The following is a 20,443-nucleotide window of genomic DNA, read 5'->3' on the forward strand; positions in this document are numbered from 1 at the left end:
TACATTTTCCATTATTCAGCTGGGTGCATTTCTTTGCCAGTTCCATCTTTTTTTTGCAAGGTAAATATCTCAAACTTTAAAAAAACCCCATAACTTTCAAACCAGTAACTACTAATCAGTATTACTACAAGCAGAGTGTAACACATAAAACAGGTCCCACTGAAGTCAGACACTGAACCTTCACATGGATTCGCTGTGGACTGCCAGTGTGGAGTACTCCACCATCCCATCACGCTCTGCACTCCAGTTGGAGTTAGGAGCCTTTCCTTGTGTGCTGTGCATTGACAGGTTTGCATACACCTCTGTTGGCATCTGGTGAGCTCTGAAATCCACTGCAGTGTACACTATGACGCTCGTTTCCTGAAACAGATAAATGTTGTCAAGAGACAGCAATATAGAGGAAGTCTGGAGCACAATAATTCAATCTTATTCTAAAAATAAGAGACGATGAATCATAGAGGCTATATGTTCCTGTTTAGCACTCACCGGGGTGTCTTCTTTCAGTGACTCATGAAGATTTTCTCCATATTTTTCTGCAAAGCACAACAATGTTCAGTTCAGTTTCCTCTGACAATCTGGTGAACTATCACCAATTTTAGGAAATGTCTTACCAGGCTGTTTGCGTTTTGCTTTAACTCTGCAGCAAACCACAGCAATAACTACAGTGATAAAAATAATCACTATAATGGAGGCAATGACAGCCACTGACTGACCAGAAATCCAGAGTCTGGAAAGGAAGAAGATATATTGCATTCTATTTAGCTGTTGTTTTTTGTTTGTTTTTTTTATTGCTAGACAGCACCATTTTAATGATGAACTGATGAGCAGTCTGCAAACTGAATACCTGGGACTGTTCCTGTTGTCTTGAATGGAGTCTGAAATTTTTGAGGTGTTGGATGTTTTGATGGTTGTTGTAAGCAAAGGCTGAGGCTGACTAGGATGATCCGAAACCTCTGCAAAAGGAATCATTATCAAATACGTTTTCAGTTTCAGGATATAATAAAAGTTTACAGTTGTTTGCCTAAAAACACAATAATAAGTAAATGTAATAGGAAACTTTCTTTTTGAAGCTGCAATAATGCACTTTTACCCAGGTATTTCTACATGTGCTAGAAGTTAATGTAATGTATAAATCAAATTTAAGACATGGCACTAAACATATGAAATTAATAGTGCTTACCATACACCTCCACAAAGTAATCATTATAGAGCTGGTTTTGAGTTCCCAGCACAATACATCTGTAATAGCCGCCATCTGAAAACTGCACATCAGATATTTTAAATTCTATCCATCCATCATTCTCCGTTATTGTAACTCGTCCATTCAGAAAATCACAGGTGTATCCTGTACTGTCCAACAGCTTGTAACATCCCCCAGGATAGAGTTTACAGCAAAATTTGCCATAGCTATTGTAGAATGAAGGGAAGTTGAATCTCAGTAGAATGTGATCAAACTTGTTGATCTTCTGCTGCCCTTTTAGATAAGGAATATCTGGAAAAGAAAGAAATCACAATAGTATAACATTACAGACATCAGAGATGAGAAAATGATCAAATATGTGTTTTTCTCCATTCTGTATGGAAGAATAGCTGTTACCAAAGTCATAATAATTCCAAATAAGCTAATAAACCATACCTAATAAAAGAAACAAGGCAAATGGAAACTTCATCTTCAGAAGATGGCTTAGTGCAACAAGTCTCAGCACTTTTTAATGTGTTTGTATTTAAGAGGATCTGAGGCACCTCCTTGGAGAAAACAGGAAGTTCTATATTTAATTTTAAACTGAAATGTTGACTGGTTTTGTAATATAGATCAACAAAAGGAGGATACAAGAGCAGAAACAACTGTGTTGTATGATCCATCCTAACACAATAAACTTGCTGAAATGTTGTGAGAGTTTGTGTTTGTTTTGTTCATTTCATGTAATATTTGTATTATATTACATTGCATTGCTCAAGACTTCCTGTACTTATTTCCCTATTTTTGTAAACACATTAGCTGACTAGCATTGGTTCCTTTTGCTTTAAAATGACACCAGAAACTAGTGTCATGCATCCACTCATTTCTTATAGAAAGACAGCAAAGTGTTCCTTCTATAATGAGGTTGTGTTTGTGTCGACTGTGTTATAATGTAAAGACTGTGTCAAGAAAATTTCATTACATTTACAAACAAAATCTGGGCATTTATATAAACAATAAAGAATGTACAGAAGTATACACAAACTGATTTATTTGGGGTCCACTTTCATCTTATTTAGAATATTCACCAAATGAAGATGACCTTCACTACAGAAGGCTAATGAGGAAGTATGTACAAATGAATATCCAGCAAATAGGTCAAAAACAAACCAACCCCTTTCACAACTTCATTCAGAAACTCAAATGTTAATGTGGATACTTGGTATATTTTCTTAAATATAAGATTTAATCCATTTTATTTTTCTTGATAACATTGTCGTGCAACTTGAAGAAACTGAAGCATGTAAACACAAACTTTCAAAATCACAGACAGACAAAATTGCTGAACTCTTCGATGCATAGCTTCTATGATTACGTTAGAAGCAATGAGTGCAATAAATTGCATTTACAAAAACCTGTTAAAATTAAACCAGTGGAAACCCTCCCAAACATATGATTCTGTAGAGGAGCAAATGCTTTAGTTCACAGCCAGCAATATGGATAGTAAGTCAAGTTCATCATATTGTGATTGGTGATGTTCCAGCTCTACACATGGTTCAATCCCAGTTCATTTAATAACATTGTCTATTCATCTGTGAAGGTAATAACATCATAGTGGATTCCTTGCTGCTGCAGCTGCTCCAACTGTTCTGGCGTAGCCTCAGTGTAGACGGTCTGGGTTTGTGCCATGGCTGTGTCTGTTACGGCTAAAACAACAAAGAGTACTTGGTTTGGTTTGTGTCAGTGCTACAACTGGTGTTCATCACAATGAGAAGATGGGAAACAATGTGGAGAAGGAGTGAGCACACACACACACACACACACACACACACACACACACACACACACACACACACACACACACACACACACACACACACACACACACACGTATATAACTTCATAGTAGCAAAAGTAGAAGTCACTAGTAAATGATGATTAAATAAAATGGAGACTAACCGTTACATTATAGTTGAGAAAAGCGTTCAGTGAACTTAGACAAGCAAAAACACAAAGCATGTAGGCTTGTGGTTTACAGGAGATGTGGAGGCAAAGCGCCAGCAAGTTTCATTCATCCTGAAGTTAGTATCTACTTATTAGTGAAGAAGAAAAGTAAACTTTAAGCTTTTGATCATTACTGGAAACCTCAAATGATTTTTATTTACTTTAAAAGAGGCCCAAATTATTGTCAAATATCCATGACAATATCCTAATATACATCTCTAGGAAGAATTTTATTCATTTTACATCTAAACTGCATAAAATGCTATTGTAGTATGATGAAGCAGAGTATACCAGGTGTCGGAATAAAACGTAAAGGATTTATACATTTTAAAGTAAATAATCAAATACAATCTTAACTGATTTCTAAAATTTCAGTATTAAGAGATCATCAGCTGAAAAACAACCTCTAGAGACTAGAGATATGTTTTGGATATTGGTTCAAGCATGATAGGTGTAATCTTGAATGAATTTTATAAATGATAACAATAAATCAGGAGGGTTTCCTCTCACCTGTCACAGATGAGTGGGCAGCACCCTCAAAATCTTCAGGATTGACCATCTGTTGCTCCAAGCTCATAGGCAGGTACTGGATCTGTCCATCCTGACTCACAGCGATCTGATCACATGAAGAACAAGGAGCAATGAGCGCTTGTCAAAACAAACCTCCTGCTGTAGACAATTTAGATTACATTCCAGCCATTCAGTGTTCTAGATTATCGGCAATCCCTCACTTGTTGTTCCTGCAGAAAGGTCCCATCATGTTCATACTGGATGATGTGTCCTTCTGGCATCTGAGAAGAAAAAACATGACAATGTCAAGCACCTCTCCACAGATTAATTTCAATGATGCAAGAGCGCAAGAAAGACGTTTTGACCCTTAACCGCAATTCTTAATTGCATAACTTACAACTTCCCAGTCTAGAGATTTATGGAAAAATATTGAACAGTGTATAAGATCTGCTCCAGAAATAACACTATCCACCCGAATGAGTCCAAGTACTTGACCATTACATTAAAATAAAAAGAACACATTAATTATTGTATCTGGAAAAAATAATATCAAACAGTTTTTAAGCTGTGCTCCAAAAACATGTCAGATGGATGGAACTCATTCGTCATTCTTACAGGGGGATAGCAAGGCAGTGGTACTTTTAAAATCAGGCTGATGTAAAACACTGACCTGAATGTGGTTGCCATCAGCGACCACTACATACTCCTGAGGGATCAGGTGGGGCACTCCATCCTCTGAGATGATATACTGAACCTGAAGCAGGGACAGATGAGTTGAAATTAAGAAATACATTAGTCTGTAAATATTACTGATGTTGCATTTTTATGCATTGATGTACATTATGAGAGGCAGAGAACCACCATAATGACTCTTATAATATTTACCTCGGTCACCTGGTTGTCTCCTGTCATCAAGTGTTGAACTGTCTGGCCATCTATGGTAGTAATCTGCTGAATGTATGTACCCTCCTCCTGATCATGTACACATCAATGCTATTAGTTGTAAAATGGCTGTGGAGTGGAGTATATGGAAAAATAACCTTTATGATATGATATTAACACATACCTGCTCTCCCAGTGCCTGTTCTTGAGCTACAATAATGTGTTCCTGTCCCAGGGCCTGCAGCCGATCTGGAGTGATCACTGTCTGATGTGCTTTCAGTGCTGTGAGAACACAAAGACTACGTTTTACATTTCTGTACTCACTGAAGGCTGCCTCTCAAGTAACTCTTGAACCAGTTCTTAACAATAGATGTAGACAGATTTTTTTTTTCAAAACTTGTGTAGTATTATTGCATCATTCCTTACACTGCAGTGTAGCCAGGGCCTCCTCGTCACCGTTGACTATGATAGTTTGCTGAGATGTGGTGCCACGGTTCTTCCGTGTCGGATGGTCCTGATTGTGGAGACGCTCCATGTGAAACTTGAGATGACCATTGCGGTTAAACCTGAGATACAAATAACATCAACCAATGGCTGCTTAGTACCGCTTTAAGGTCTATACGATGGATCTACATACACAACAGGAAAACTAAGAACAAGTACATCACCTTTTCTCAGTCCAAATATTTCTAAAGACACTATTGACATTATATTTTCCCAAAAAGTTGGACACAACCCAAGTAATCCATACATCCAAAAAGAAAAAAGAAAAAATGTTCAAAAAATAAATTATGAAAAAAACCGAAATGACAAAGGAGTGTGTTTTTGGAGTGATGTGCACTGACATTTATCCTGACATGGTGTGTATCATGGCATCCAAACAGTTAAATTTTGCTCTCATCTGTCCAGACTTGCACTGAGCAGAGGCAGGATTGTTTTCTGATTACTGAGACATTTCATCCAGTGTCTTGGCTTTCCATATATTTTTGGACCGGTGTCTCTTCATGCATTCAATACTTTGTTCCTGTGTTATTTCACATCATTAGACATAGCTTAATTTCAGAACCAATTTTTTTGTTTCTTTCAATGTATTACTCCAACTGCTAAAAAGTTACTGTCAATTGCACTTTTAGAAATACAGTAAATTTACTGAGTAAAATTGCAATGTGTTGAATAGTTATTTTAATTGACATATGCACCCACCTTTGTCCACAAAGTTTGCAAGAAAATGGTTTCTCATTTGTATGTGTCATCATGTGCCGGCGCAGGTCTTTCTTGTTCTTGGAAGCAAAGCTGCAGTTTGGACATTTATGAGGGCGCAGATCAGAATGCAGCTCCATGTGTGTCTACAGTGAAACATCAGCAAAGATCCAGGAAGAGGAAAAGAGGAAAAGGGAAAAAGCAGACACAACAGAGTGAATTTGAAAACACACACACACAAAAAAATCTGAAATACATTGAAGTTTGAAAAGTTCTGTGCTCAACCTTTTGGAAACAATCCTCATGAGCACAAATCCACAAATATGGTAAACCCTGTAATATGCATTCAAGACCAGTAGTTGGTAGTGTACCCTTTCAAAGTCAACACCACAAAATAGGATCACAGCAGTGGTGCAACAAATCTACGATGGAAGAGCTTTAATAAACAGAGTCTGCACCACAAACCAAACCAGAACAGTCTGACATGTTTTTTGGGGGGTTCTGTTCCTACTGTCAATTCAGCATGCAACAAAATTGGGCTGCAATTCTCCTATGAAGTGCAAAGTTGGGCTGTGTTGTAAACTTTTATAGTGGTTCAGTTGTTCCGTTATGTCTGTTTACATATTAACAGTATGCAGCATTTTATCAAACATCCAGAATGTGTAAATCAACAAAAATGCAGCAAAAGTCTATCATTTTAACCCAAAACCACTGTTATTTCAATTGCCCTAAAGAGAAACTCACCTTGACCTCAGGCCAGGAGGTGGAGGTGAAGTCACAATCATGACACTTGAAGGTGTTAGCATCCAAGTGTGCCCTCTTGTGGTTCTCCATGTGTGAGCGACCATGGAAAGACTCCATGCATATTCGACAGGAGAACCTCTTGGTGTTCACACCAGGAGAGCTCACAGCAGGGGGAGAGGCTGGAGCTTCACTGCTCAGCTGATAGGAAAGCAGAAACAGTGACCAGGAAGGAATTTGGAGTATAGACAGACATTTATATATGGAAAAAAAATTGAACTCTTGTAGTTACCTCCCCCTGTTGCAAAACACCATCAGGCAGTGATGACGTGAGGTAAAACTTGTCACTGTTTAGGGTCTCTGACCCAGTGACCTCCACCGTCTGACCAGGGCTGTTTTCAACAATACTGCAAAAACAGGAGTTTTATGACAGTATAAACATATCACACAATTTAAACTGTGTGACATCCGGTACTCCTAATCATTGAAAATTATATAGTGTATTATGTTACTTGTTTTTGGGGCTGTGATTCTCCTCAATGGTCTGTTCAACGACACTGAAGTCTCCTTCATCCTCGAAAGCTTCGATGGTGATCTGGGTGAGCTCTCCTGTTTCAGAGGAGGTCGCTTCGTAGGCCTCTTGTAGCGCTGGCTCTGCATTCTCAGACACGTGGATGGTCACAACCTTTTGGGCTTGATTTGGCGATGATGTCACCATACTCCATGCACCCTTCTCCAAAGCTTCACCTTCTGGCTGGAGCACTGCCACCTGAGGAGTTCATTGTTTGTGTTGAGTTCAATAATTTTCACATTGACACAACCTCATGATGTTGAGGGGCCACGACTAACCTGTAAGGCACTTCCGACCAATTCACGGGCATTGCTCATATTAAGCAGCAGGTCAAGGGCACTCTGAGCAGACAGATCACTGGATTCAGCTGAGGAACACATGGAAAAATTGTCAGAATTTGTCCAAAAAATGACATATTTGATCAGAAATACTGCAAAAAATATTTTGAACCTTGTTCATAGATGACAGTGGTGTTTCCCAATCCGTCCTGGGACACTGTGGCATTTTCTATTCCCTGCATGGCTTGCAGCGTCGCAGAATCCACTGTGACCTAATGGAAAAGGATGAAAAAATATATATGTCCTAATGCTACAAAGTATAAGTTGTTTTGAGATCATTAACAAAGAGGTTAACAAAGAGAGGCAACTGATTCGCTGTGGCGACCCCTGAAGGGAAAAGCCTACATCAAAAGAAAAACAAACACCTTCAACAGACTCACAATCGTATTCTGTAAGCTTGGTGTACTATCATGTTGTTGTTTCAGCTCCTCGACCTGCTGCAGGGTGAAAAATGGTTTGCGACGCCTCCTAACAGGCTCCTCAGGGTGAACCAAACACCACTCCTCAAAGGTCTCAGGGTGCCGACACTGGACGTGCAGACGCAAGTTCTTCCTGTGCTTAGTCATGAAGTGACACATATCGCATGAGAAAGGTTTCTCTCCTGTGGAAGACATAAGTAACACAGTGTTATAGGATACTATACCTTTAGGTGAAAAAAAAAAAAATTCAATGGAAGTCTCTCTGCTCCACTGACCTGTGTGTTTTATAGCCAGATGGGAAACCAGAAATTGCTCTTTAGCAGTGGAGTATTTGCAGAAATCACACTTGAATGGTCGGTCACTTGTGTGGGACAGCTGATGGTTGAGTAGCAACTTTTTGTTGTCACAAGTGTAATCACAAAATTCACACTTGAACCTGCCCCAAGCACATCCAACAGTTATTCTTTGTCAATATGAACATGATAACATGCAAACATCAAAAAAATGTATCAACTCCCAACCCAAACTCCTAATCAGACGATCATGTGTGATCTATGACTTCTAAATGAAATTAAAGTTTTCAGTACTGACTTGCTGTCTCCAAGACTCTGGATATGAGTCAAAAGGTGCATCTTGAATGTGTACCGTTTCTTGAAGGACTTGCCACACTGTAAAAAAAGAGAGAAATTGTCAGCACAACAGCACTCAGTAAATCACACGCATTTGACAAGGGCCCCCAGTCCCCACTTATCAAGCCTAATGCAAATCAATCACGTGCAATCATTTAACCATAATTAAGGTTACTAAATTTCAGAAAATCAAAAATTTAAATCTGTTTTATTTGGATCACACATTCTCAGAGATACCAAGTTTCCAAATATACTGTACATAAGCCTATTTCTTTCATCAGGAGTCACAAAATTATTCCAAGAAAATGGTTAGAAATTGAAAAACAAAACCCTGGATCTGACCCTTTATCCTTTTATAGAAAATCATCAACTGGATGTTAAAGTTCAAATATTGTGTACATTAGAATTAAATGCAAATTATAGAATATACTGCAAGCTTGAAAAGAATGTATGGAAAGTCACTGTATTGTTTGTTTGGGAAGAACACGGCACAATTCTTTTCCTGTAACCTTGTTAATTTCTCATGGATTGTGGAATTTGTTGACTTAAGTATTTGTTATTCTGACCTTGTCACACATGTGTGGTTTCTCTGAGCTATGGGTCTTCATGTGCTGAGTCAATCTCTTTTGCATAGGATAAACCCGATGACACACAGGACAGAGGAACTCTGATACTTTTGGTGCCTGCATGAAATAGCAGAAAATATTCTATTTGAGTGAAGAGTCTGCAGAACTATGGCATCAAAAGTAAGACATAATTATATGTAACCAACATTTGAATGATATGCCTTACCAGTTCTGTCTTTCTTTTCCTGTCAGACAGAAAAGAGGAAAAAAGTGACAAAAAAGTATTTAAAACCATCTGATTACATTACAAATTGCTAACTGTAGTGTATTTTATGTTACTAAAGTTAATGCATGAGTTACTTACTTATCTTTGTTGTGGACAGCTGAATGTCGAACGACATCCTTCTTGTAGACACTCGTGTAATCACACTCGTCACATTTGAATGGCTTGGTGCCCTCGTGATTGAACATGTGCTCCTAAAATATAGCCAGCAAAATTTGACACAAACATACGTACAGAGACCCAACTGAATGTCTTGGTCCAATTTATTGCAACTCACCTTGAGGGAGGACCAACGCTTGCAGCGATAGTTGCACTTGAGGCACTTAAAGAGCTCAGGGTCATTGCCCTCATGAGAGTCTACATGGAAGCGCAAATCTTCTTGAGTGAGGAAACGTGAGCCACAGATCCAGCAGTTGTGGGGTCTTAAGAGCGGTTTGAGGGATTTATAGTACCGACTGGGAGTTGATCAAGAGAAAGAAGCCATTAGTTAAGTGATAAGAGATACAAAACACTATTTTAAATACTGTACAGACACTTACTTTCGATTTATATACTTCTTATACTTCTTACGAAGAAAATGCTTGGAGGGTCGACCACGCTTCCTCTGGAACAACTCCTCCTCTGGCTGTGTGTTGGATGAAGGGTCTTTGTTCTCAGAGTCTGACTGGCTAATTGCTGCCTCCACTGTTTCTCCATTGGTCACCACAGAAGGACCACTGTTCGATGTGGAAGAGCTTTCCTCTTCAGGTGCATCAGCATCCTCACTAATCCTGGGCTTCTTTGAAATGCCCTCTGCTTCTATATCAAACATGTAAATAAGAGAGTTTAAATAAAACCACCTAATGTGTACGCTTTATGATGTGGACTCTATTGTGCAGTGCTTGGAAAATTTGTCTTTGTTCTGTAAAAAATTAAAAAAAACAAACCTTTGCAACTGTAGCCTTCTTCTAAAAGGCTGTACTTCCTCGGACGGCCAACCTTACGCCGAGGACGCCCTTGAGAAGAAGAAGAGATGGGAGCGGGAGCGGGCTTATTCAGAATGGGAGGTGGTCTTCCATCTGTTGGATTGTAGTCACTATCCTCTGGAGACAAACAAAGAAGCAGGGAAAGTTATTGATGAATACGATTCTTATCCAGTCTTAATATTCTTATCTCTTTCATTACCAATTCACTACTACTAGAAAAGAGTGCATCATTGTTAACAGTTTCAATAAAAATCTTCCACACACCACCAGGATCATCGATGGCACCAGCATCCACAATGTCATCCTCCTCTTCTGCTGGTTGTGGTTCAGCAGCTTTCACATTAACTGCTGCCCTTTTTTCAGCTTCTCCTGTTTCTGCCTGACAACGGGCCAGCGTCTCACTTTTAGGAGGCCGTCCACGTTTACGCTTCTTTGGCATTTCCCCTAATGATCAGATATTATGACATAGATTTAAAAAACAACAAAAACAAAAGACAACTTAAGGAACAGTTCACCACAAAAAACTTCAAAAATATTTTCCTAGTCAACAGTTATAAATTTGAGGGGTTCTTATTTGGATATTACTAACAATGATTATACCAGGTTATGACAAAACTCCTGAATTTTAAAAAAAAATACAGTTTTTAAACCTTTGACCACAATCAAAGTAGTTTTTTTCTTCTTTTCAAGACAAGACAGATATTTTGATGGCTGATATGTCAACAATCAAGAGGGATTCATAGCAGTGCAGATAAGAAATTTAATATTTCTCACTTTAAGGTGAGTTTTTCCATTAAAGTTCATGTTATAATGTACAGTATAATTATAGCGACCCCTGTAGGGAAATGCCGAAAGGAAAAGAAGAAGATTGTACCTTACCTGCAGGTTTAAAGTGTTTGTCTCTCATGTGGTTTATGAGTGTATCTTTAAAGGCACTCTTATATGGACACATTTTACACTTGAACTGCTGTACAATCACAACTTCCATCATATCCTCCAACTCAGCCAGGTTTGGTGGTCTGTCACCATAGCCTTCTTCGACTGTTGATGTCTCCATCTCCCTAACCTGCCCTGCTTCCTCCTGGGCCCTAGTGTATGCTTGGGGCTCTGCTTGGCTGGGTAAACACTGCTGAGACTCAGGATTGGAGGTGTATGTTCCACTGCTGCTAATGTACAGCCCGTGTTGACTTTCGCTGCACTCCAAAGCCTCAGTAAGGCCACCCGAACCTGCTGTGTCTGCCATAGAATGGGCTGATGAAGAGCTGTCATCGGCATATACAGAGGCTTCTGGGCTGTTGCTGTTTTCCATGTAACAGGAGTGTTGGGGTGGCTGTTGGGAGTGCTGTGGCTGATCTGGATCTTGGTTTTGTTCATCATCATCGTTGTCCCTTGTTTGAAAACGGGAACAGCCTGGCTGCTCAGAGTCTGAAGCTGCAACACACTCCCCTCCATACTCAGCCCCATACTGCCGACTCATCTGGGTCCTGTGGTCTGCACTGCTGTCAATGTAACTTCGTGAATGATGTGCTTGCTTGTCATCATCCACCGCACACTGCAGATACCCAGCGCTACACTCCACCACATAGTGACCTTGGCTGGTAGGATTTGAGTCAGCCCTACTGCATTCCACATATCCAGGCAGGTCCTGGTCACTGTTATCCCCACTGTAGTCAGGGAAACCTGACTGAGAGCGGGTCTGGTCGGGTTCCTCGCCTGAACATTCCACATAAGTAGATGAAGACTCCTCTGTCTGGTCTGGGCCATCTGCACTGCAGTCCATGTACTGGGATGGGTGGGAGTGTTGGGGCTGGTCAGGTTGACTGTTACTGTCCTCTGGGTAGCCTGAATGACCAGGCTGATCGTCAGGCTCAAGGTTTCCCTGCAGGTCACCCTGGTCTAGGCACGTGGATGTTGGACCTTCTGTCAGAGCTTCTATTGCTATACGATCAGAGAGGGCTGATGATGACATCTGGGCTACCATAGGAGCACCTACAGTGGATGAATCCATATGAGTGGAATTAACAATTAACTGTAGCATCACTAGAAGTGGGACAACAATTGTATTTTTTTTACAGGATGACATGGAGACGATAATATACAGTAATTGCATACTCTAGAAATTTATTTGCAAAACAAACCACTTACCGTCATCTGGTCCTTGTAATATCAGATACTGTGTTGTTTCTGCACCTCCATCTTCTGCACTGGTCACAGCAATACAACCTTAAAGAATAACAACAGACAGTATCAGATATCTGTCATTTGAAGGTAAACCAATCAAATTTACAATTCTTAAGTGGCTCAGTCAATAATGTAGCAGAAAATAGATTATCAAAGGAAGTACTGTTCATGATGTCGGGGCCGATGGTGGACTCTATGATTTTGTCAACTGCAGATCCCAAGTCGGATGAGGTTGAAGCAGTAGAGTCAGAAACCATCATGGCTCCTTCAGACACGGCACTAGAGTGGACTAGTACTTGAGACGACTCAGACACCAACACTGACTGAGTCACTGTGGACACGCTGGACACACTGGTTGACTGGGCCACTGAAGAGGAGTCTGGGAGGTGGACTGATGAAACTCTGACATCAGTACTGGAGCTGGTTTCAGGGACAAACACCTTTACAGGGAAGGACAAGAAAATTATGAGTTTAACATTTGTCACAAAGTCCAAATGCCTAACTGTTACATCAAGTTCTGTTTCCTTTAGTGTGATATTGCTTTATATCACAGGAGTACAAAATGTCTTATCAATGCTATTTTAAAAAGACTTACTACAAGTCCCTCTGAACTCTGTCCCACGTGGCAATCGGAGTCCGGGGCCTGTGCACGAGAGGCAGCAGCATCACTGCTATCAGCAGACATGGCCTCTGATGATTCCATACCCATACCACTTTCAGATGGTTCCTCCATTCCTGCAGGACCTGCGTCACTGCTGCTCTCCACCTCATTCTCCTCTGAATCCATAACTATCATCATAAATGAAACAAGCATTCAAGATACGATTTAACACTTACGGTGTTAAGAACACACAGTATATGTCTAATTCCACTTTTATTTAGCATAACAGACGTGTTTGTCCTGTGCAACAAAGTTGTTACCTGAACTAAAAGATAATAGTTATTTGTAAGTAGATACAAAGTGAAGTGCAGACATTGCGGATGGGAATATTGTTTGATTTTAGTTTGATAAACTTATCCAAAACAGAACTGTCAAAGTAAGGACATGTAACGTTGGTAAACTCACCTTCACTAACCAAAATAAAATTTCCATTTAACATTACCTACCTACCTACCACTTCACGTTTTTCCATTTCAGTGTGTAACTAGTGCAGACAAAATGAATGAATTTATTTCATATTGATCATAAGTGTAAACAGCTGTTAATCATTCTATGTATGTGATGACCCAGTCACTTCTCCAGGATTTGGAGAGGCTCCATTTTCTCTGCCATTCTGAACAGGATAAGCAGTTTGAGAACTTTGCTGGGTGTTTGAGGGAACTGTGTTACCCTGTGTACGTCTATTTTTCACCTGTAAATAAATTTATATTAAAATACAAATTCTTAAAACCACTCAAGTTCAAAACAAATTTCTTTCAGTAGTTCTCAACTGTTTTCATGGCTCATGATAAAAAAAAAAACTTAAAGCCCTTTTTAAATCTAGTTTTAAGACACAATAAGTGAATAGGTTTCTATAAGTTTTCAGAATTCTATCTGAGCAAAACTGGCCTCATCTGTAGGTTTTCATGAATATTTATAAAAAAAAATTTTTAATAATTAAAAAAAAAAAATTTTCACGAATATTTTTATAGACACAATTTTATTTTGTAAAATTAGACCTCTGATTGGGTTAATAGTGGCGTTCTGTAACAAATATTTGAATGTTATTTTTCAAATAGTTTTAAGTATATCAGGGGTGGAAACACTTTTCCCGCAATAAGATTGAGAATCCAATGATGTGACCCGGTTTGGACAAATTTTTACTTTTAATATCTTGTTCGCACAAAATCAATTACTTCACCCAACGTCTGATGCAAAATTACAATTAATACGTTTTTGCAAATAATATTTTACTTTCCTGTATTTATTCCGGAATAGGATGTTGCATGATTGGTGTTTGGACACAACGTGATGGAAACTATCAAGTGCAGAAAATGTTTATTTCGAACAATGGCTGGGATACTTCCCCTGCACAAATAAACAAGTTCTCACCTCACCAAGTAAGGCAAATGTCTGTTTAAACGCCGTGTCGGGTAATTTGGATGTCAGTGCAGATGGAATGGATGGATTCGTGTAGTTTGTTAGTCATGAAGACTGTTTGACAAGTGATCAGCAGTTTAGGAACTTGCGGACAGCGTAAGCTAACATTCTTCATTGGCTAAATATGTAGCATTAGTGTCCTTTGACATCTTGGTTTACGAGGCGGATTTAGATATGCATCGCCTGTAAACAGTGATTTTTTTTTTTTGAGTGGCGAACCCTACATCGTGACTGGATGACAAAGCTACCGCCGAGCAAACCAACACAACATAAATGCAACAACGACCAACACAACATGTTAGCTATTTCAAAATGGGCCTAGCTGCCCTTCATCCTGCCTGCACCGCGTCGCCATTTTGGACTAAGCGAAACGCTTTTGCACTCAGGCATTCTGAAAGCTCTACTGGGGACCTCGAGGGCCTGAACAACAGCAGATCGCCCAAATACTGTCCCTGAAGAAAATTAAACTATTTATCTGGCCACCATTACAATCTCCAAACTTTTTCCTTACCGTATATTCTCGTTCAAAAAGATATCCGGAAGTGTAGATTCGCTAAATGAAACACAAACTATTAACCGATAATTGTTGCTTCATTCTAGTCGGGCGCCACGAGACTCTCCTTTCTTCCTGTCTCCGCAACCGGATCTTATTTATTATTTTTGTTGAAAACTGTTTCGGTGTTTACGACAAACATTTATTAAATATCAGATTTGAAGTTTCTTCGGATGAGTCGGTATTTTAACGATCTCTCGTGTTTTATGAATGGGATATTTAGTAAAATCGGTGGACTATTATTTTTAAGACGAAGGCGTGTTACGCATTTGGATGCGGAGTAATACTTGACCACTTGAGTCGTAGTTCCGTATTACGGTTGGTGATCAATAGAATGGAAATGAACAGTTGTGTTATATATTCTGTTTTATGGGTGCCTGATTACCGAAATAATATAGGTTGCTTGCATGCATGTGTATTCATTGACTTCGTGTAAATGTTTATAAAATGCGTGACAAGCGATATTGAGACAAACAGCAGAGGTAAGGTGTGCTTAAGTTGCCACGGAAATTTTATTGCATTAAAATTTAAAAACTTTAATACAACATTAACTAATCTCATTGTTTCAGTAACGGAGACATGCATTGTCATCCAGTGCAAATGATTGGCGTTGAAGCCATTTTCAGAAGTACAAAGAATTACAACATTTAAGACAAACGAACCTCAGAAAACAAAAATAACGTTAGAATATAGTCATAAATACCAAATAATAAAATACTGTTAATAGTCCGAGCCTGTCAGACACAAGGAAATTATTTTGCAAATCTGGAATCGCATTTGAGAATACAGCATATTCATTTCGTTCTTGACTTTTTGTAAAAATAATATATACATTTAAATCACCATTTCGCAGATGATGTGACAGAAAAAAAAACACCATTGCCAAACATTGCAAGGATTGCTTTTGTACAGGGCTTTGACTTATATTGAGGCTGATGCTATTAGAATAACTCAGCATCGTTAATGGTAAAAATTTATATCCCTGAAAGCACACTCATTGTGTACAAGGCAGTATGCAGAAATACCGTATCTCATTCTTTCTGGCCTCTGCATAGGATATATTAATAGGCACTCCCATAAAATAGATGATTTCCAGCTCATCCCAGTGTTTCAACTCCCTAATAGTCTCTGCTCAAAGAATCAGGGCACTTGAGGAGGTCATTTTTGACATATCCAACACGATCCACCTGTCTGCGAGAGTTCATACGCCAGTAGAAGCTGTCCCGGCAAAAATATAAGTTACCTAAAACAGAAACATTAGAATCAAACAAAAGAAGTGAGCAATATTCAATGAGGCAATGTTATTTTCAAATTTTATGTGTGGTGCTCAGTACAAATCATCACATTTATTTACCTTTGTACTGGAACACATCATGAGCATCATTGGGGACTCCACCAAAGAAGACATCTGTGTATCTAGGGTACCCTTTGTCGATTTTCTGGGCCTTCACATCAAGTCTGGTTATAATACCAAAAAATACCAATAATCAATGTCATGCCATAGACATGCTTCCGAGCGTGATATCCAGATTTTTATATTCTAACAAATTAATTTCAACTTGCCTCCAGAAGTTCTCTCCGCTGAAGAGGAGCACTTTGCCTTTTCCTCGTTGCAGTGCTCCCTCCACCTTCTGAAGGGTGCTAGGAAGCCCAAGCTTCTCAATGTTGCGTGGACCTAGAACACTCTGCCCTGTGTACACCCAGAATCTGTTCCCTAGAGACATAAAATGCTCATTGTAAAAGTCTGCTGTTTTGGCTGGGTTTTTGTCAGCCATTACAGAGTATATAAAGGGTTGTTACCTGAGAAGAAATACAACTTTTGGGTCAGAAGGTCCTCAAAGGCAGAGTCAATAACTGCTGGCAAAGCAGGCCACTTCTTGGTAATAGAAAATGGTCCCTTGAGGCTTGCATCATCCCCACTGGGCATCTTCCAATAGTATCTGTTGATTACATCAAATGAACATATCAGCATTTCAAGTTTTGGCCAAATTGTGTTTATATTATTTACTCTGTCAAGACGAATAGACCAATTTGCTCACCCATCCTTAAAGAAGTGAAGTTCTTCTTGAATCACAGTGATTGCGTGAAATTTAGGTAACATGCAGGCATCTCTTTTTGGATCAAGTGTTTGTGTGGTGGTAGTGATTGAAGGTTTAGTGGGTTCAGGTTCATCTGTGGTGTCAAGGTAGGAATCGGTGGTAGGCGGGTTTGGTTTAGGGGGAGTGGGATCAGGCCCTGTTTTACTTCCTGAGAAAAATGTCAAATTTTTTGTTAAGAATTGAAATACAAATATCTTTCAAGATAATGCAGCTTGTGCAGACGTTACCATAGAGATAGTGAATGCCTTCAATGTCATCTTTATGTAGGGAGAAGTCTTCCACATAGATATACATGGGATACATGAGAGCATCTCTGATGCTGGAATGTTCTAGGCCAAGAGCATGTCCAAACTCATGGGCTGCCACCAAAAACAGACTGTATCCTGGAAAACATGTAATAAGAAATAATGAATCATAATGATGGACATTTATTTAGTATATTTGTCTACAGTTCTTTCTACCCTATTTACTTACCACGGTCAGCACAGAAGCCCCATTTCTTGTCAGCATCATAACTGTCAGTAGTACTGCACCACAACTTGCCATCTTCTCGTCCTTCACTGGTGCAGGAATCATAGCTTTCGCCCAAGAACACAAAAGGGAAGTGACAGGGGTCTCCCTCAGAATTTCCACCTGTTGTGATGTCTGGTCAGAAAAAGATTTTCACAGTCAGAAAAGAAACTATGTTGGGTGGTACAATATTTATGCCTTGCAGTTCCTGTCACTCACCCCTACTGGGACAGAATCCATATTTACTGTCCTTGTCGAAGTTGTCTGTAGTGGCACACCAGCGATATCCATCACTGCGACCCTCTGTAGTACAGCTATCATATTCCTTCCCCAAAAAAGTAAAAGGGAAGACGCACTTGTCTCCATCAGCGTTTCCTCCAAATGTATACAGAACTGTTAGGATAACAATTTGGGGCAAGAATGAGCAGGTGCAGCAATGCAAAACACCCAAAGAGCAAATGATCTAGCCTAGCTGTCCTCTGACCTGTGACTTCAACAGCAGAATAAATAGTCAGACTTACGTTCACTTGGACAGAAGCCGTATTTATTGTCTCTGCTGTAGTCAGCTGTGGTGGCACACCACGGTAGGTTGTCTGAACGGCCATTAGTGGTGCAGGTTGTGTAGGACTTGCCATTGAAATTGAAAGGGAAGTGGCATAGAGCGCCATCTGCATTCCCAAAGCGAGTCTTAATGGCTGGAGTGGACAAAATATTGAAAAAAATCAAAATCAAAAAACCAAATTAAATGCAGTATGCAAAGTGAACATAGGGGGGAGACAACATCAAATTAGTTGATGATGGTGGAGCTATAAAGTGTCTTATTACCTGGTCCTTTCCCCAAAGTCCAAAACTCATCATCGTCAAAGTGGGCGTCTCCCTGCACACCCTCACCAGGGGGATAAGCATGTGCCAAAAGACCATCCCTACCATCGAATGGGTATGGGTCTCCATGGTCTAAACAGAACAAAAAATTTACAGTCATCCTTTGATTTTATACTTGTTCAGTACAAAATTACAAATCAGCTGAGTGACATTAACATTATTTTCTAAAAACATAAATGGCAAACTCAAAACATACTGGCTTTTCCAAATGATATCATGATGTCAGCTGTTCCATCAAAGAGACGGGTAAACGTCAGAGGTGTCACATCACTCCACACCTTGAAGGCTCTGGCAAAGGCATCATCAATCAAAGAGCTGTCCATGTCTGGAGAGTAGTTTAAAATCCTGTAGAAAAAAACCAGAATGACCTTAACACTTTTTATTGATCAAGAACGTGAAGATCTTCAGTTATTTATTATAAGCAGACACAAACCAATGTATTGCAAAGCACAACCATTACGTGGTCCCTGACTGCAGTAATAAATTCTCTAAACTCACCTATAAGTGATGTCATGATGGTCCCATTTGAGATCTCCAGCAAATGTTTGGTAGTTGGCCACATCAGGAACCCCACAGCGAGGCTGTTTCATGGCGTCTAGGGTAGCCTTATCCAGCTGGCCACTCTCCTCCAGCCCCATCTGCCTCTGCATCCTCTTCAAAGCCTTAGATGTGGACTGCATGGGCTGGAAGCCACTGCGTTGTTGTTTGTCCATGTAGCCAAACTTTTTCAAGTAACTCTGGCAGGAGAATATAAGAAGCTACGTAAAATTTTGGTCCTCTATGAAGTAAAAATCAAAAGTTTTGCAGAACAAAATTGTATCCCCTTTTCTTGTGTGTGTGTGTGTGTGTGTGTGTGTGTGTGTGTGCGTGCGTGCGTGTGTGTGTGTGTGTGCGTTTGTGCGTGCGTGCGCTTTCTCATTAGCACTATGGCTGAGATCTTTTGTCAGGTAAATTACTTCCCTGCACAGCTTGATTACTCACAGTTATGGGAATTTCACTCCATCAAGACAAAATGAACCATCTGCTACTCACGTCTGCCAGCTCCATATCAGTCATGTTTTTGATGATGTCTCCTGGGAAGGTGACAATGACAGAACTGAGCGGAAGGCTCCATCCATCATGTATGCTTATCCCCAAAAATAAACACACAGCTAAAGCACAAAACATCATTGTGTGCTCCTAAGTATATGTATATGTATATATATATATTATATATGAGCCTTGCAGTCTACACTAGCTCAGGAAAGGATTCCTCCACTGATGGTCAACAATTTTTATCCTTCAGAGTAGGCTTCCGTCTCTGTTTTGACTGCTGGCTCCCGTTGTCTCCACTATCTGCCCCTGCTGAGGTTGTGGACCTTGTTTTTATGCAACATAACCTCTTAGTCACCCAAACTCACCCCCTCCTTCCACTAACCTCAACACACCCACTTACATCTTGACAGACTGACTGTGTTGATTGAATGGGCAAAGGGAATTTCCAAAATATCCATATTTGGCTTTCCAGTGATTAATGAATTGTCGTTGTTTAGTAATATATTAACTTTAAAAAATGGCATTTATTTTATAATGTGATAGAAAATTGTGATCACATTTCTTTGCAACCACAATCACTTTAAAATGCTCTTAAAGTTGTTATTATGAGAATTAATATTAATGGAAATTTCCTATACAGCATAAATGTAGCCATATTGTCTGCGTTTTTCAACTATTGCAAAGTTAAAAGGTTTTTTTTTTTTATATCTTAAAAGACATTATTATAATATTTTTACACATTCATCATGGGACCCAACCAGACACTTCTGTTATTTCTAAGCCCAAAGTAGTGATAAAACATGTTGGCTTCCACT

The 20,443-nt window shown here is 39.5% G+C and overlaps 1 protein-coding gene across 1 annotated transcript; it reads right to left on the reverse strand.

Moving 5' to 3' along the window:
* Positions 1 to 10: 10 nt before the first annotated feature.
* LOC137601742 (uncharacterized) lies at positions 11 to 19,941 on the reverse strand. Its single transcript, XM_068324116.1, is given in 47 exon segments — positions 11 to 360; positions 487 to 533; positions 612 to 727; positions 845 to 953; positions 1,181 to 1,492; positions 1,637 to 1,683; positions 2,826 to 2,886; positions 3,695 to 3,800; positions 3,916 to 3,975; positions 4,365 to 4,448; positions 4,580 to 4,666; positions 4,761 to 4,858; positions 5,003 to 5,142; positions 5,780 to 5,922; positions 6,521 to 6,718; positions 6,810 to 6,924; positions 7,030 to 7,286; positions 7,367 to 7,455; positions 7,539 to 7,638; positions 7,807 to 8,027; positions 8,121 to 8,281; positions 8,437 to 8,513; positions 9,041 to 9,157; positions 9,267 to 9,285; positions 9,405 to 9,517; positions 9,601 to 9,778; positions 9,863 to 10,121; positions 10,250 to 10,405; positions 10,553 to 10,732; positions 11,168 to 12,277; positions 12,434 to 12,511; positions 12,633 to 12,909; positions 13,065 to 13,263; positions 15,061 to 15,173; positions 16,290 to 16,345; positions 16,457 to 16,560; positions 16,666 to 16,816; positions 16,903 to 17,042; positions 17,142 to 17,349; positions 17,429 to 17,584; positions 17,676 to 17,846; positions 17,931 to 18,104; positions 18,233 to 18,406; positions 18,537 to 18,665; positions 18,790 to 18,938; positions 19,092 to 19,330; positions 19,626 to 19,941. Coding segments are annotated over 47 exon segments (7,596 nt in total). The 5' UTR covers positions 19,764 to 19,941; the 3' UTR covers positions 11 to 180.
* Between the last annotated feature and the right edge of the window lie 502 nt (positions 19,942 to 20,443).

This window comes from Antennarius striatus, chromosome 2 (assembly GCF_040054535.1).
Source record: "Antennarius striatus isolate MH-2024 chromosome 2, ASM4005453v1, whole genome shotgun sequence".
Classification (NCBI taxonomy): Eukaryota; Metazoa; Chordata; class Actinopteri; order Lophiiformes; family Antennariidae; genus Antennarius; species Antennarius striatus.